This window comes from Nesoenas mayeri, assembly GCF_963082525.1.
Source record: "Nesoenas mayeri genome assembly, chromosome: 3".
Taxonomy (NCBI): Eukaryota; Metazoa; Chordata; class Aves; order Columbiformes; family Columbidae; genus Nesoenas; species Nesoenas mayeri.
The window spans coordinates 6,683,578-6,700,095 of NC_137544.1; the positions used below are offsets into that span (position 1 = coordinate 6,683,578).

Below are 16,518 nucleotides of genomic sequence, written 5' to 3' on the forward strand. Positions count from 1 at the left end.
AAATAAAGCTGTAACATGAAAGAACCCCTCACAGAAACAGTAACTGTTCTCATAAAAATGCCCTTCCATTAAAGCAGGATTATCTTTTCCATTGACTTGTTATTTTGGCTTCTTTTTATCTCTCTTCTCTACCCCACCTCCATGAAGCTCAAGGTTCAGGAAATGCATTTCATCACTTCCATTCCCCAGCCTTGCCTCACACCTTCCTCACCAGAAGAATTAGGACACACTTCAACATATGTCCACAGAATCACAGACCTGTTGAGGCTGGCAGGGACCCCTGGAGGTCACCTTGTCCAACACTCCTGCTGAGGCAGGGCCACCTAGAGCTGGTTGTCCAAGAATATGTCTAGATAGCTTTTGAATATCTCCAAGGATGGAGATTCCACTACCTCCCTGGGAACATGTTCCAGTGCTCAATCACTCTTACAGTAAAAAAAGTGTTCCCTGAGGAGAGAACCTTCTGTGTTTCAGTTTGTGCCCATGGCCTCTGGTCCTGCCACTGGGCACCACTGAACAGAGCCTGGCTCCATCCCCTTTGCACCCTCCCTTCAGGTGGGTGCATACATTGGTAAGATCCCCCCAAACCTCCTCTACTCCAGGTTGAACAGTCCCAGCTCTCAGTCTTTCTTTGCAGGAGAGATGCTCCAGTCCCTTCATCGTCATAGTGTCCCTTCACTGGACTCTCTCCAGTATGTCCATGTCTTCCTTGTACTGGGAAGTCCAGAACTAAACAGAAGTTGGTTCACCATATTTTCTGCATGAATTGCAGGATGGTTGGGGTTGGAAGAGACCTCTGGAGATCATCCAGTCCAACCCACCTGCTAAAGCAGGTTCACCAGAGCAGACCACACAGGAATGTGTTCAGGTGGGTTTGAATGTCTCCAGAGAAGGAGACTCCACAACCTCTCTGAGTAACCTGTTCCAGGGCTCTGGCACCTCAAAGGAAAGAAGTTTCTCCTCATGTTTGGATGGAACTTCCTGTGTTTCAGTCTGTGTCCGTTGCCCCTCATCCTGTCGTTGAGCACCACTGAAGAGTCTGGTCCATCCTCTTGACATCCATGAGCAGAAATAATAACAATATCCTCTACTGGTTTGAATTATGTTGGGAAGAAAAAGCACTTTATGGACTTCAGCTATAATTTCCCAGGCAGCTCCACCATAACAAAGAATGATTAATCAGTTTCTGAGCATTTTAATCTGAAATATAACTAATCAAGTTTAATAGGTGCTCCTTCCAATTTGAGCCAAAAGAGTGGAAAAAGAGCATACAGCCTGTAAACAGCTTGAGGAAACACATCCTTCCCTCACGTAAGCATACTCTAATAGTGACAGTTTTGTGGAAGCAGCTCCTAAGGCATTACAGCATCTGAAAGAAACATCTTAAGAGACAAAAATGCTTCACTTTGACAGTGTGCCTACCAGTTTCAGCCCGAAGGAAATTACACAGTGATGTTACAGAAAGGATGGTTTTAGAAAACAGTGATATGTGCATAACAAAACCACAACAAGCCTGAGGGCTACGTGTAGCAATTAACTGTTAAAAGACACACATATCCACCCTTGGAGTAATCAGAGTCATGCCCTTTGGCTCACCATTGCAATTGTTTTATCAGGAAAGATAAAAGCAGCAGCACCTTCCATTCAGTCACACTATCAGCCAAAAATAACAGTTTCAATTTTGCCATATCTTGCTCGCGTAAGTAGTGCCATCCATCACTTCTCCCAAAGAAACACGTGGAAAATCCCAGGGCTTAGGAGTAATTTTATTCTTAGTTTCTTCACAATAAGTCTTCCATGATCCAAGACAGTATTATACACCCAGAAAAAAAAAACAAAAAAAAACAAAAAACCAAACAAAAAATGACAACAACAAAACAAACAACAAGCAAAACCAGAAACAACACACACAAAATCTGCCCTTATCATTATATGCCAAAACGAACTATCAGAACACAGGTCAGTGATGGGGACATAGCCGAATGTGACCATAGATTTGCAACAGGCCTGTTGAATAATCTACTTCTCCATGCCTTAGTTCTTCCTTAAAAACTAAAAAGCCCAGTATTTTCTAGTCACATTGTAAGGAAGACACAATTTCATTATTTTTTGTAGGAAGGAGCAAGCTGTCCATGATAGGAGTGGAGATAAGCAAAACCACCTCCCTGCAGCTGTAGCAAGCTGTTAGTGCACTGAGGCTGCTAAGCTATCCTGTGCAAATCCTTAAATGCCTGTATTATTGACCCAGCTATCCAGGGCATTCTCCAGACATAAGTAGAGATTTCTTCCCAAGAACATGGCTCTGAAAGGTAGCCAAATATTTTTTTTACCAGATGCTCTGTTGTTACTATAGCAAAATGAGATGTGTGTAGCTAGTACTAATATGTATTAGTATTTGGGGCTATAGTCTCTGGTGAGACCCCACTTGCAGTTCTGCATCCAGCTCTGGGGTCCTCAGCACAGGACACACATGGACCTGTTGGAGGGGCCAGATGAGCCACAGAAAAGGTCAGATGCTGGAACAGCTCTGCTGGGAGGACAGGCTGAGAGAACTGAGGTGTTCAGCCTGGAGAAGAGAAGGCTTCAGGGAGAACTTATTGCAGCATTTCAGTACTTAAAAGGGGCCGATAAGAAAGATGGGGACAGACTTTTTAGAAGAGCGTGTTGCAGCAAGACAAGGGGTGATAGTTTTAAACTAGAAGCAGGGAGATTCAGATTAGACAAAGAATTTTTTTACAGTGAGGGTGGTAAAACACTGGTGCAGGTTTCCTGGAGAGGTGGTGGATGCCCCATCCCTGGAGACATCCCAGGCCAGGCTGGACGGGGCTCTGAGCAACCTGAGCTGGGTGAAGATGTCCCTGCTCATGGTGGGGGGGTTGGACTAGATGAGCTTTGAAGGTCCCTATCAACCCAAACTATTCTATGACATTCTCCTTTTCTCCTGCCAGTGTTTAAGATCAGGCAGCCACTCCTGAGCAGCTTCCTTTAACCCTCAGGTCCCAAGGCCTACGACTCTTCAGACTCACTGTCTACATTGACCTCTCAGGGTGCCAGCCAGAAAACTCAAGCCTGGCCTGATACAGTTTGTCTGTGAAGAACATGGCCTTCAGCTGCAAGAATCCCTCATCTTCAGAAAATGAAGGTCCAGACTCAGGCTCCCTATAGAAGCCATCATCACTCTTGAGAGGCAACACAATCATTTCTAAGCAGCACTGAACAGCCACATGATGGTGGTGAAAGTCTGTATCTGCTACAGGACACAGAAAGAACAGACAAAGCCGATCAGCTTATCCACAGGGCAGGTGTACGTGCAGCCCAGTGTTCCCTTGAGGCTGCTGCAAGCCCATACTCCAGCACAAACTGGAATTTACCCTACATCTGATATAAAGTGATTACATGCCTTCAAATTAAAACAAAAACATTTAAGGCTTTTAAAAACTATCTTCAGTGCATATATTGCTTGGATATTTGTGTGTTAAAGTTCAAACTTTAGTTCAGCCTCTGAGACACTTCAGGTAATGTGATTTTAAAGCCTGAATTCTTTACATTGATACTGTTTGCATGTTGGAGCCATTCAGGTGGTTCTCTATTTAAATACCACAGGTTCACACACCAAATCAAAACATTCACAACAGGTTCCTCTGGATTTCTTTACTAACTTCTAACTTCCAAACCAATCATACCTCTATTTTCCTCCTAAAAGTGCAGGTAGGAGTAAAAGTCAAGATATATTGCAAAAAAAACTTTCTGGAGAACAGATTAAACAATGAAACTACCGTAGGGATAACCATTACTGTAGTATGTTATTTAGAAAGTCTACGGTAACACTACATACACATTCAGTCAATATATAATTGAAGATATTATTGTTACCAGTATTCATTGTAATTGTGTGAAATTTTAAACTTAAGCTTAGTATCTTGACAATATTTTATACTGAATTCCTGTGTGCTATTAACTGTTGCTGCAGGATAAGAATAGAAAGGATTATGGGTATTAATCAACTGGGAACACAAGTACATGTTCTACAGGAATAATAAAAATCATAATCAGCTCCCCAGGTCCTTGGATTTAATGAGAAATCTGAAGGTAATCCCATCTAGATAAATATAGACTTAGAGAAGTAACTACTTACCTGCAAACAAAGCTGTTCAACCCATGTCATTGACAGTTTACAGACACGTACATGGAACAGAAAATCCACCTCCACAACCCAGCTGCTGTTCTTAAGAAACATCCTGAAGTCCTACAAGTCTTTGAGGACTGTGATTCCCACATAACAACATAATCATTCATTCTACTTTCTAACGAAGCCATCAGCTGAACACTAGAATACAGCTCTCAGAATAGAAAGCTCAGGAGCAAGTGGCAACAGAACCTCTGTAGGATGAAGAGATTCCCTAGTTCTAGGCAGGCTTCTGTTTTCTTCCTTTAAAAGTGGACTTTTAGACCTTCAACTTGAGTGAAGTTAATTACCAGATGGTTATAAAATTCCACAAAATGGTACAACATAAATGCAAGAGGCTTATTAGCAAAAGGACTTAGACATGAAAAATGGTGTATTGTTTTCCAAGATTGCAACTTAGAGTGTAAGATTTTTTTAATTTATATCTAAATAAGAACGTTGTCTAGTGCTGTGGTATGAACTTTTCTTTCAATCTGTATTACTCAAACATCATTATGGAAGATGAAGATGTCTAACAAATTAAACTCAAAGAATTCCACTAGCGAAGCCTCAATATATAGCACTTTCAGTACCTTTAACAAGAAGGTTGTATCCTTATAAGTCTTGTTTTATTTTCCTTTCATCTGGTAATTTCCCCACTAAATACCCTTTGTCCATCCTGGCCAGCTTTTGATCAGTGAATCAGATCTGTAGTTTTATCTGGTTATCTCATCAGCCAGTTCCAGACAAAATCTATTTTACCACTGCCAGCTTGTTTCTGAATAGAAAATTCTGAATACAACACTCAAGTAGCTTCAGGTGTGCCTGTATCAATTAACCTAGACTAATTTTATCAGAAAATAAAGGACCAAACTACCAGTTTTCTACTCCCAACATTTCTGTCAGGAAGAATACTATGCTAAGAAACAGGAACTGAATTTCCTGCAAAAGTTGGTTATTTTTCTTTTTATGTTAGCTATTTGGTTTTAGACTAATTGCAAGAGTTAAAATTATTCTCACACAGTTCCTCTTTGTCTTTGTTCTCACTACCATTCTTGTCAGATTTTCCAGATAAAATTTGAGATAACTTATAACATTTGAGAAAATACAAGAAAAGCAGCCTCCCAGCACAGTGATATGTGATCAATAAGCAGAAGAAACTTTCACACATTAAACTTCGCCACGTCCATCACAACTGCAACTATGGTTGCTATAAAGACATGTACCCACATTTCAGTATTCTGCAAATCTGAGCAAAAGAAACACATTTTTGTGCACTGTAGTTGACAAAAAGGCTTTTAAGCTCTTGAAATAAACATCATGGTAGGGCATTGTTGCCACCTTGGAACTCATATTTGGGATCCAGTTTCTTTGTGCAAGATCTGTTCAACTGAAAATGCAGTAAACACAAACATAAGGAATAGGTTTCTCTTACACTGAAAAGATGGAAACTGACACTGTACCTTACTGTCCTCATCTTCAAACACAGACTGGTGAACATTGCAAGCAAAGAGAGAATTTGGGAGATCGTTGAAGTCAATTATTTCGTGAAAATCTTCCTCTGCAAAACATCTCTTCAAATCATTGTCTCCATTGATAGAGTAGAGTAAGAACTGTCCTTCGTCCTCCGGAATGCAGCCGTAGTGACAGAGGCCCCGCATTCCAAACAAGTACGAGTCTCCCCTCATCCCTGGCAACACAAAGAGAGACACAGTTATACTACTCTTAAAATGATCACATACACAAGTTAACCCAGAAATTCTTAGTTTGAGGGCTTAGCCTATACAAAGTATATTTTACAACACTTTGAGGTGATTGACCTTTAACAGGACACTAATTTCACCAAGGCTCAAATGGGAACTTTGCTTTAGTTTCATTTATTAGTGCAGAAAAGACTCAACCATACCAGCACAAGCTGCTGAACACAACTAGAAGTTGGGCATTACTTTAAAGTGCCCCTTGCCCTAAAAGAAACTCTGTTGTATTTGGGTTTGAGTCACATTTGTTACTGGGAAGGCAGGCTGAGGCTTCCGAGCTTGCGGCTGGCTTAGAGGAAAAAGTGTAATGCACAGGGTAAGAACAAAGTAACTTTGCAAATTATACTAGGCATCTACTCAAAGAGAAAACAAACAAAAAAATAAGACCCTGTTGGAAAGTAGCACGAACATAGAATCACCAAAAAAAGACAATACGACTAAGTCACATCCCTATTACAGAGAATAAAGCCAATGTTTTCTACAGTTTAAGGACAGAACGTACCCTGCTTTTCCACGCCCATTAGCAATTTCTCTGTTTGCATCTTAATTATGTTAGGAAGCAAATAAAAATGTGAAGGGAGGAGTGGACTCTGTTTCCTTTTAGGAAAATCCTGCTGACTTTGAAGCCTTTACTTCAAATCTATCAGAGCAGAAAGTTAATCTTAAGACACACCGAAGGACACAGAAGCAACAAGCCCATACAATCACTATCCTTACTGTTGATACAAGAGTAAACTTCATACTAGCCAAGGGGAGTAAGTAAAGGTCCAATTAATTATCAGTGTGTTCTTTAGTATAAATTAAGGTATTTATCATGACCAGTGTAAACAATCCTTAGCATAAGTGTATTAAGCATCAACCTATGACCTCCATAGAGCTCCAGTAAGCTGATAGAAGCTATGCAAAGGAATAATGAATTCTTTTATATTTTTCTTTCTTTCAATAACAAAATGCAGATATTGGTTGCTTTTTCTCCTCATAACGTAAGGAGTTAGAGAGTTACATAAACAGTGTGCTCATCTGGTTCAGATTTGCCCTTGCTCTATTGCGTACTTGCTATTCTCTATAAATAGTTGTAAATATTAGTTCAAATACACTACTTAGGACTAGTGTCCAAAATTAAACCCTATGGGCTTATTTAGACTTAATCTCAGTAAAGCAATGCTAAATTATGGAGCTAATTTGCCATGCCTGTGCCTTTCACATAACCTCAATCCTGCTGCAGCTCTGAAATGACATTTGGCTGATGACAGAGCACATCGTGCTGCAACCTTATGTTACGGAAAGAAATGTCAGTAATTGTTATTGCTGAAATCCTCAAGAAAACACACTCAAGTCATGGTCAAAAGCATCAGTTTGGAGCACTGAATCCACACTTATCACACTCTCAAATCATGCAATAGAAACTGTTTTATTAGCCAGTCAGAACAAGTAAATTTGGAAAGGTCCTGCACAGGTCATCTCCTTCCAACAACAAGGTCTGAGCAGGATAATTCAGGACTTTGTCCAGAGAGAAATGTTGTCCAGCAATACCACTCCTAGTGCACATATGATCTTTGGAGACCTGGTACCCTGTTGCCCCAAATATAAGACCTGCCCCAAAAATAAGCCCTAGCATGATTTTTCAGGATTTTTAAGGATGCTTGAACTACAAGCCCTACTCCAAAATAAGCCCTAGTTACAGTGCATTTTAAAAGTCCATTTTAGTATTGTCCAGGCAGCTATACATGTAAAAAAGTAAAGTTAATTGGCAATAGAATGCAGCAGGACAGATAGACCCTTCACCAAGAAAAGCAGACACCTGACAGACAACTGACAGTTGTGTTGCCAATGTGCTACGAGCAGGAAACATGGACAAGAGGTGCTAATTCAAAGAAAGCACTACTGCTAGACATGAGAAATTGGGGCCAATGGTTCTAAAGGAAACAGAGTCACAAGACATTCATGATGGAATTCAGGGTTCAGAGAGTTACAATGATGTTCCAGAATGTGATAACATGACTATATTTGATTAAATGGTGATTTTGTTGTTCAACCATAAACGTAGATCATTGTTCATGGCAAAATAAGACATTCCCTGAAAACAAGCCCTAGTGTATCTTCTGAAGCAAAAATTAGTATAAGACCCTGTCTTATTTTTGTGGAAACAGGCTAGGTCACAGGATCTTAGCTGTCTTCCTTTTCCAGGTACTAATATATGTTATATGGCTGAAAGGAGAATAGTTTCCCAGTCCTGTATTCTATGTACGTAATTTATGAGGTAAGGGGGTTAAAACAAACAAGAAGCAGTGTTGTAAGGAAGGAGGTGTAATGTGAAAGGCTCAGGCCAATTCTTTTTTTATTGTGTCAACCCGACGACAGGTTTCTTAGACTATCAGATACACAACAGTATTTTTGCCAACTCAGGCTGATATCAGCACAACTAATTCCAATTTAGAAATTTAATTCTAAGTGGAAAAACAGCTTGAAAAAATGACAGAGGAGAAGGCTGAAACTTTAACAGTTTACATTAGTGTAGCAAGAATTCAGTATCACAGCAATATTGCCTCTGGCATTTCAACCAACTCACTCAAGCCAGTATTACTGCACATTTCAGTGTAGTCATACCCAGATATGTACTATAAAGAAATACAGTAGCCACTACTGGAGGAAAAGCTTAAATTCAAAACATCATCACTCTGGCAGGAAATATTAATAGATCATGTACTCCAAATGTCATCATCTCTAAATGTTTGCCATCATGTCTAGCCTGCATTAAGATTAGATTCATTGCTTTCAAGTTTATGAAAATAAACCTCAAGCCTAGCGTGTTACAAAATACAACTTACACGACAGAGCTAGTATCAAGTATTTCATTCATAACAGCCAAACTACTTCCAGTCAGCAAAGATACCGAGTCTTTTATAGTCACACTGGGTAAAACTCTTCTTGTCCCACAAGCAGCAAGCTGGATGAGTCCACTCAGCAAAGAGGGATGTTTCATAGCCAACTTCACACAATAGACACAAGATGATAAAGGTGACACAAACTGATATTCAAAAGTTGGAGAAATTTGGATTAATGCTCAGTAAACATTCCAGTGAGAAGAGAGGAGATTAAAAAGAAGTGGAAGTAATGAAGTTTAAGATCTAGAAGAATGTCCTATGACATAATGAAACAAAAATCTGCTGGCTGAATGGAACTTAGAGCCAAAGTAGAGCAGAAAGGTGATACAGTACACCGATTGGTTTTCCATACACATCTCTAATTATATTAGCTGACTTCTTAAGATGTACTTTTAAGTCTACTAAATAACCTTCAATTTCACTGTAAAGTATATAGTAATGTTAACGATAACTTCATGGCAGCTAACAAATTTCACACATCCTCTTCCCCAATGCATAACAAAGCTGTTAGGGTGAGCAGGGAAGTAAAGAATGTTAATATATCAACAGAAGTCAGAAAAGTCTACAGGTTTCTTCACTAAACTGTTGTTTGCTTATTTTTTTCTCTCCTGGGAGAACCATATTATAAAGTACTAGGTAAGAAATGAAGTTTTTTATTCAACGTTCCATCTGAGATTAGGAATTAATATATACTTCTACATTACATGGCAATAGTTTTGCTCTGCTAGAGCTCTTTAATAGGAAAGATTGCTCCTTTTTTACAGTCAATTCTTGAGAGATTTGCTCGTCTTCAGGAAGTCACTGCCTTGCGTGCCTCTTGACCACCTCTTTTTCAAGACTTGTAGGTGGGTGTGAATACATGGTCATGCCCCTTCTACACGTAAGATATAACCAGAATTCCAATCAGTCCTCCTTACGCTAGCAAATCAACTTACAATACCTTGTTTATTAAATCCTCTGCTCAATTTAATCGCACAGTTAAGAATATCTGTATGGAATAACTACTGTATAGTAAATTTTATGAAACAAGGTGCATGTACTGCACAATATTAAGCACATCACCACAATTAAAATAAAAATCTCAGTAATAAAAGACATATACGCTCCCCAAGAGAAATAAACTGCCCGGAGCCTGAGTTCAATGATAATCAGAGGGGACAATCAAATCGACAACGTTTGTTAGCACACTTCAGACCCTTGGGCCGTAAGTTCAGGCTCTGACTGGACAAACTGGCACTTCTGCCAAAAGATGCAATATATCCATCACAGAATAATTTTGGTTGGAAAAGACCCTTAAGATCATCAAGTCCAACCATAACCTAACACTGGCACTAAACCGTGTCCCTAAGAACTTCATCTTTTAAATCCCTCCAGGAATAGTGACTCCATCACTTCCCTGGGCAGCCTGTTCTAGTGCTTGACAACCCTCTCCATGAAAAAAGGTTTCCTAACATCCAATTCGAACCTTCCCCGGTAGAACTTGAGGCCAACTTGAGATATTCTATGATTTCCACTCGTCCTATCACTTGCTAGGATCTGTACCTCAGCTCTTCACTTCCAACACCAGTCACCTCCTACACAGACAAGCCCCCGCTACCCTTTGTTGTGGAGAAAGTGTCTCCTGCTCTGACTTGTGCCACATCTGCACAAATCGATTCAGTTAAAGGAAAACACCAGGCCTAAGGAAAAAAAAAACCTTGGGTTTAACTCCTTTAGGTAGATAACTGACCCATGGGTGCAAAAATGTTTGTAGCAAGCAGAAAAAGTGGGCAAAGCTTTTTGGGAACAGACAAGCAACAGCAAAGGTTAGAGTTGTACTTTCCAACAACTAATTTACTTAAAGCATTCATGAAATTGTAGTCTGAGTCGTCACAGCTCTGCAGGGACTTCATAATAAGATACTGTATCAGACGTTATTTCCAGCCAGTCATGAGCTAGGATTACCTTTCTCTGCATTATTTATAGTGCTAAACATATGTAAGATGCATCATAAGTACATATCCTTTATTATGGCCAAACACCTTAAGGCTCACTTGTTTTGGTGGTGATGTTTTGTGATGTCTGAATTTAATTAGCCACTTCAGGCAGTTCTCTGTCAAAAAACATTCTCTTTACAATTCTTCTACTAATTTAGAACAAAAGAATTCACATTTCAAATCCCTTAAAACAATTAATTCCAAACTAATTGTAAAATCTAAGAACTGAGTTAGCTTCCCCCCTCTTATGGTCCTTTTTATATTATCAAAAAAATATGGAAAGATATCCACATAAGAAATAGGAGTATGGTTTACCCTTAAGATGTAAGGAGTTCAAACCAAGTTGTGCATTTACTTCTCCCTCCCCAAATCAGGAAACTTCTCAAATACTTCAGATACCAAAAGTTGTTCTAGAGAATTTCAAAAGGGGCAACGCCATAAAATAATACAGTAACACTAAGGCATCATCCAGCATCAATATTGATGCTAAATTCAGTCATCAAGACCTTAAGGGGGACCCTGTAGCAGGATTTCTCCCTTTATAAGGCTGAGATACTGCAACAAAAACAAACCTGAGACCAAGCTTGTGAAACCTCCAGCTAATGCTGATTCCTTGCAACATCCATTTATCCCGTTTATTTAAAGTTCACCCATTTGCAATCTGTGTTCCTGTGTTATTCTCAATTTTGTGTAGTGTTTTGACCCTAAACTTTCAAGTCAGAAAATACATTACACAGAACCAAGTACCACAAGAGTGTGGTACTATTAACCCTTGGAAAACCATCGCAGCTACCACCCCTGCAGACCTCACATGGAATCTCCTTGTCACTTCTTTTGTGCAATTTATATCCACGCTTTGCATCACTACACGATGACAAAACTTATTTCAGACTTCACCTCCTGCAGTCAAATGGTGCAAGAGGCTGTAATTTTTGATAGTTCCAAACATGAAGCAAATGCCTTTCACACTGGAACAGATTAGGTCATGTCAGTTTTCAGCCCTGTAGATTCCGTAACCGACAGCTCTGTAGAGATTCCATATGGGAGATAAGTATTAATTCTGCTGCCTCACTATTTTTAGACATTGTACATCTCTAATTCAAATTAACAGGGACCAGCAGAAAATTATATTCATTGGCAAATAGCAATAGCTTACTGAAGTTTCTGTTTGAAAAAGTGTTATCAAAAAGTATTGCTTTTTCAATCTAAAATTGAAAGATATACATCTTGTTATAAAGTTAGACCCTACAGAACAAAGAGCTTCAGCTGAAATTTTGCTGAATGAAGACAACTTGAACACCTGAAGTGTCAGAATGGATCAATACCTTGTACATCACGAAGAACATATAGATTTACCCACTGTTTTTATGGAAACTAATAAGGCATTTCCTTGGTGACCATTTTCCTGTCTTAAGAGTTTTTAAAGAGAGTTCCTGAGGGACATCAAGAAACAGGCACATATCTCTTGAAATTGCTAGGAAACTCAACTTTTTTTTATTAAACACTGCTTGCCATGACAAACAACATGACTAAAAATAGAATAAAGCAAACAAAATGTTAGAAATAGAAGCTTTAAATATAAGCACTATAAACTAGAAGTATTGAGTCCTGAGTGCAAACCTGGAAACTGTAATCTACTGGAATTAAGAAAATTTAGGGAAAAAAAAACCAAAAAGCAAGGAAAGTTGCAGTTGTTTTTCTAGAAGGGTCCAGAGAAAGCGTAGAAATTCCACCTCTGCTCCCATCAAGGAAAAAAAAAGGGGGGTGGGGGGGCAAGTTTTACCATCATTCAAACCCACTAAGTAAGACTTCAGTGAAATAACCAGTTTTCACTTACAATAGTCACTGATTTAACAAAAGCAAAGTCACCTACTTCTGGAGGGTTAGCCTAAGGATGCAACTCCTGCTCAAGGCAACTGGACAAACACTGAAGACTTTATCAGAACACAGTAGTATAACAGGGAAGTTCACATAGCAGTAAACTCCTGAAATGTCATTCCATTCTGCAAAACAAACACTGGGGATTAGCATTATTTTTATATGGTGCTAGCTCTTCACTCTGGAAAGCTTCCCTGGACCTAAATTGAGACATTTTACTTAATTAGAAAGAGCAGAACAGGACCTGGGCAATGACTATTCCCCTGACAGTAATAAAAATTACAAGTGCAGTGAAGTCCACTCACATTTTCACTCCAATTTGGTTAGCACCAAACAAAAACAGTGTCAGTCTCTACTATTCCTCTTACAGAAGTGGCATATGAAGAAGAGGATTTTTTTTTTTTTTAATGTTAACTGGTACAAATCCCAAATGTTCTAATCCTTCCCATTGCCATTCTAGCCGTATTAAATTTAGCTGAGACTTTGCAACTATTTTTGGAAGCTTTTAACGACCAAAAAGGACTATTCACTTTCATTCATCTGAAGCGGGGCTGGCCAGCTCGAGTTGTTCAAGACCTGCTTATTGCTCAGGAAGCTCAACCGTGCCCCTCATGCCAGGGATGTAAAGGAACTCAGTTGGCAGTGGCTGGATAAGCAATTCGTACCTCCAGCCCTGGGAGAAACAAGCCAGCAGACACTGGTGCTCAACCCTCCTAAGCCAAAACTCCAGCCCATTCCACAATCAGAAGATGATACTTTGAGCAATCAGTGCCAGGCATGAAGATTTTACGCGCTGTTCTTAAGGTCAAGAAGTTGGGCTTTGAATAATCAACCACTAAAGTTATCATGGTGACATTAAGGTATTCAAAGAACAAAAAACCCTCCCTAAATTTAAAGAAATGAGAACGAGCTTTCCAATTACCTTCACTTGGCCTCTATGCTACTCTATTTAAAGCCAGCCTGTTTTATAAGGCGCACACAGTATCACCACGTCGCTGGCCTGCAGCCAAATCTGTCACCTCACACATGGGTCAGTGGAACACTCATTTCATAGCCTTCTAGCCTGTAACATAAAAAGCACAAATGTACTCCAGTTCTCACCAAGACCTTCTTTCCCTTTCTCTGCTGGAAGGAAAAATAAAACCAAAATACGTGGTGAGATTACATGCAACGGGAGCTGTTCATAGTGTTTAACTCCTAGACGATACTCAAGACACCTAGATAACAGGAAATAAAATTTCAAAGTCTTCTTAGACAGGATTTTCTGCTGGCATGAACAAGTAATTAGTAACTTAAAATGCATTAAGGACACCAAGGCAATGACTAACGTTTTCAACACAATGACAAACTTCTGAATCTGAATACGCTTCAACACTTGGAAAAGGACTGATAAGCTAGATCACATAGGTGACAACTACTTCTCAGAAGTTTAAGGAGAATGGGAGAGTTCCTGCTGTTAAAAAAATAAGAGTACCAGTTACTAGTTAACGAAGTTGATAATCTGCATAAAATCTTGTCCTTGTTTACTGTGATGCATTCATAGTTTTTCTAAATGTTTTATATTCTCACCGAATTCAGACTTCCATCTGTTCAGAAATGGTGTGTAACCATATAATTTAGTTTTCTTGTAAGAATAAATACAGCAAAGTTTCTTTCCAATAATTATGTATTTTCATAGGAAAAGCATCTTCCTTTTCCACAAAGCAACCACTCTAACTAGGTAAACAACACAAAGATCAAACCAATTTGTGAGTGTAGAACTTGAAAGCCTAACACAGAAGTTCGAGTAAAGCGTAACCCTGGATTAAACTACAATTCTCATCCGTACGGTTTATTTCAGCTGCATAAACCTACTATGCATTCTCCTTTTAGAAAACTAGATTAAATGTGATACAAAAGAATCTTGGAGAGGTGGGGGGAAAAAATACAACCGACAACTTTGGTGAGCTACCTGTTATATAAGCATCAAATCCCACCAGTGTGGGGATGCTACAGCTAACTTTAAAGCAGCCCAAGAAGAGTGTCATAGAATTAGAATCCCAGACTCTTTTCAGTGGTGCCCAACGATAAGATGAAGGGTAACAGGCAGAGACTGAAGGTTCCATGTAAACACAAGGAAGAACTTCTTTACTTCGAGGTGCCAGAACCCTGGAAAAGGCTGCCCAGAGACATTGTGGAGTCTCCTTCTCTGGAGACATTCAAACCCACCTGGACACGTTTCTGTGCGATCTGCTCTGGTGAACCTGCTTTAGGAGGTGGGTTGGACTGGATGATCTCCAGAGGTCCTTTCCAACCCCAACCACTCTGTGAATGTCCTGAGGTGGAAGGACCCACAACGATGATTGAGTCCAGCTCCTGTCCCTGCACAGGACAACCCCACAGTTCACACCATGTGTCTGAGGATGTTGTCCAGTCTCTTCTTGAACACTGTCAGGCTTGGGGCCGTGACACCTCCCTGGGGAGCCTGTTCCAGTGTCCAGCACCCTCTGCGTGAAGAACCTTTTCCTCATGTCCAACCTGAACCTCCCCGGCACATCTTCCTGCCATTCCCTCGGGCTCTGTTACCGGTCACCAGACAGATCTCCTTCTGCACACGGAGTTCCGCTGCATTCCACACACCAGCCCTAAGTTGTGCGAGTGTCCGGGACGGGTCCGCATCTCCGCAAAACCCCACCTGCTCCGAGCCGACACCCGGCGCTCCCCGCCTCCTCCACCCCCTCCCCACACGCCGAGACAGTGCCTCATCTCGCCCAGCTCCCCTCCACTCCTGCCCCGGGGACGAGCCGCCTCGACCCCCTCGCTGCCCGCACGGCCTCACCGCCGCCCCCCGGCTCTTCCGGCCGCCCGAGCGGGGCTGCACTGCGGGCGCGACCCCAGGCCGGAGGGCGAGCGCCCGCGGGGACGCCCCAGGCTCGCCGCCGGTGACAGGAGCCCCGAGGTAAGAGCGGCGGGGCCCGGGGCGGGGGCAAGACCGTGGGGCGGTTACATAACCCCGCCACGGCGGGAGCACGGCGCCAGGTCGGCGGGGCAGGGCTGCAACCGGGCGGCCTCGCCGAGGAAGGACCGTCCTCCCGCCCGCCCCAAGGCAGCGGCTCTGCCCTTACCTGCTGCGGCCCGCTCGTCCTTCGCCTCCCCGCCCTCCTCCCCTGCCGCCGCCGAGCCCCGAGCACCGCGCCGCCGGCTCCGCCGCGAACGCCCCGCGCCGCTGAGGCGAAGGTGGAGGACAAGGCGGGAGGGATGAGAGGACGCCACGACCCAATCAGCAAACCTCCCCACCTAAACGGGCAAGCCAGAGCCACCAATAAGAATGCGAAGTGTAGGATAGCCCCGCCCCCTCCAACCTCTGGCCCCGCCCCCTCACCGCCCACCGCTTCATGCCGGGTCTCGGTTATCGGCGGGGGCGGCGATGGCGGGAGGGGGTGAGGGGCTGAGGGGACAGGTGAGCAAGGAGGGGATCTCACGTTGCTCCCGCACCTCCACTCTGCCCTGGTGAGACCACATCTGCAGTTCTGTGTCCAGTTCTGGGCTCCCCAGTTTAAGAAGGACAAGGAATTACTGGAGGGAGTATGAAGATGATGAGGGGTCTGGAGCATCTTTCTGATGAGGAAAGACTGAGAGAGCTGGGTCTGTTCAGCCTGGAGAAGAGAAGCTGAGAGGGGATCTCATCAATGTTTACAAATATCTCAAGAGTGGGTGTCAAGAGGATGGACCAGACCCTGTTCAGTGGTGCCCAATGACAGGATGAGGGGCAATGGGCACAGACTGAAGCACAGGAGGTTCCATCTGAATATGAGGAGAAACTTCTTTCCTTTGAGGTGCCAGAGCCCTGGAACAGGCTGCCCAGAGAGGCTGTGGAG

The 16,518-nt window shown here is 41.9% G+C and overlaps 1 protein-coding gene across 1 annotated transcript in view; it reads right to left on the minus strand.

Moving 5' to 3' along the window:
- The window catches only part of RCAN2 (regulator of calcineurin 2), an 88,173-nt gene extending 72,321 nt beyond the window's left edge, over nt 1–15,852 (minus strand). The window contains 2 exon segments of the mRNA XM_080342701.1: nt 5,629–5,855; nt 15,766–15,852. Of these exon segments, the coding sequence (XP_080198827.1) occupies nt 5,629–5,853 (225 nt within the window). The 5' untranslated portion in view covers nt 5,854–5,855; nt 15,766–15,852.
- Between the last annotated feature and the right edge of the window lie 666 nt (nt 15,853–16,518).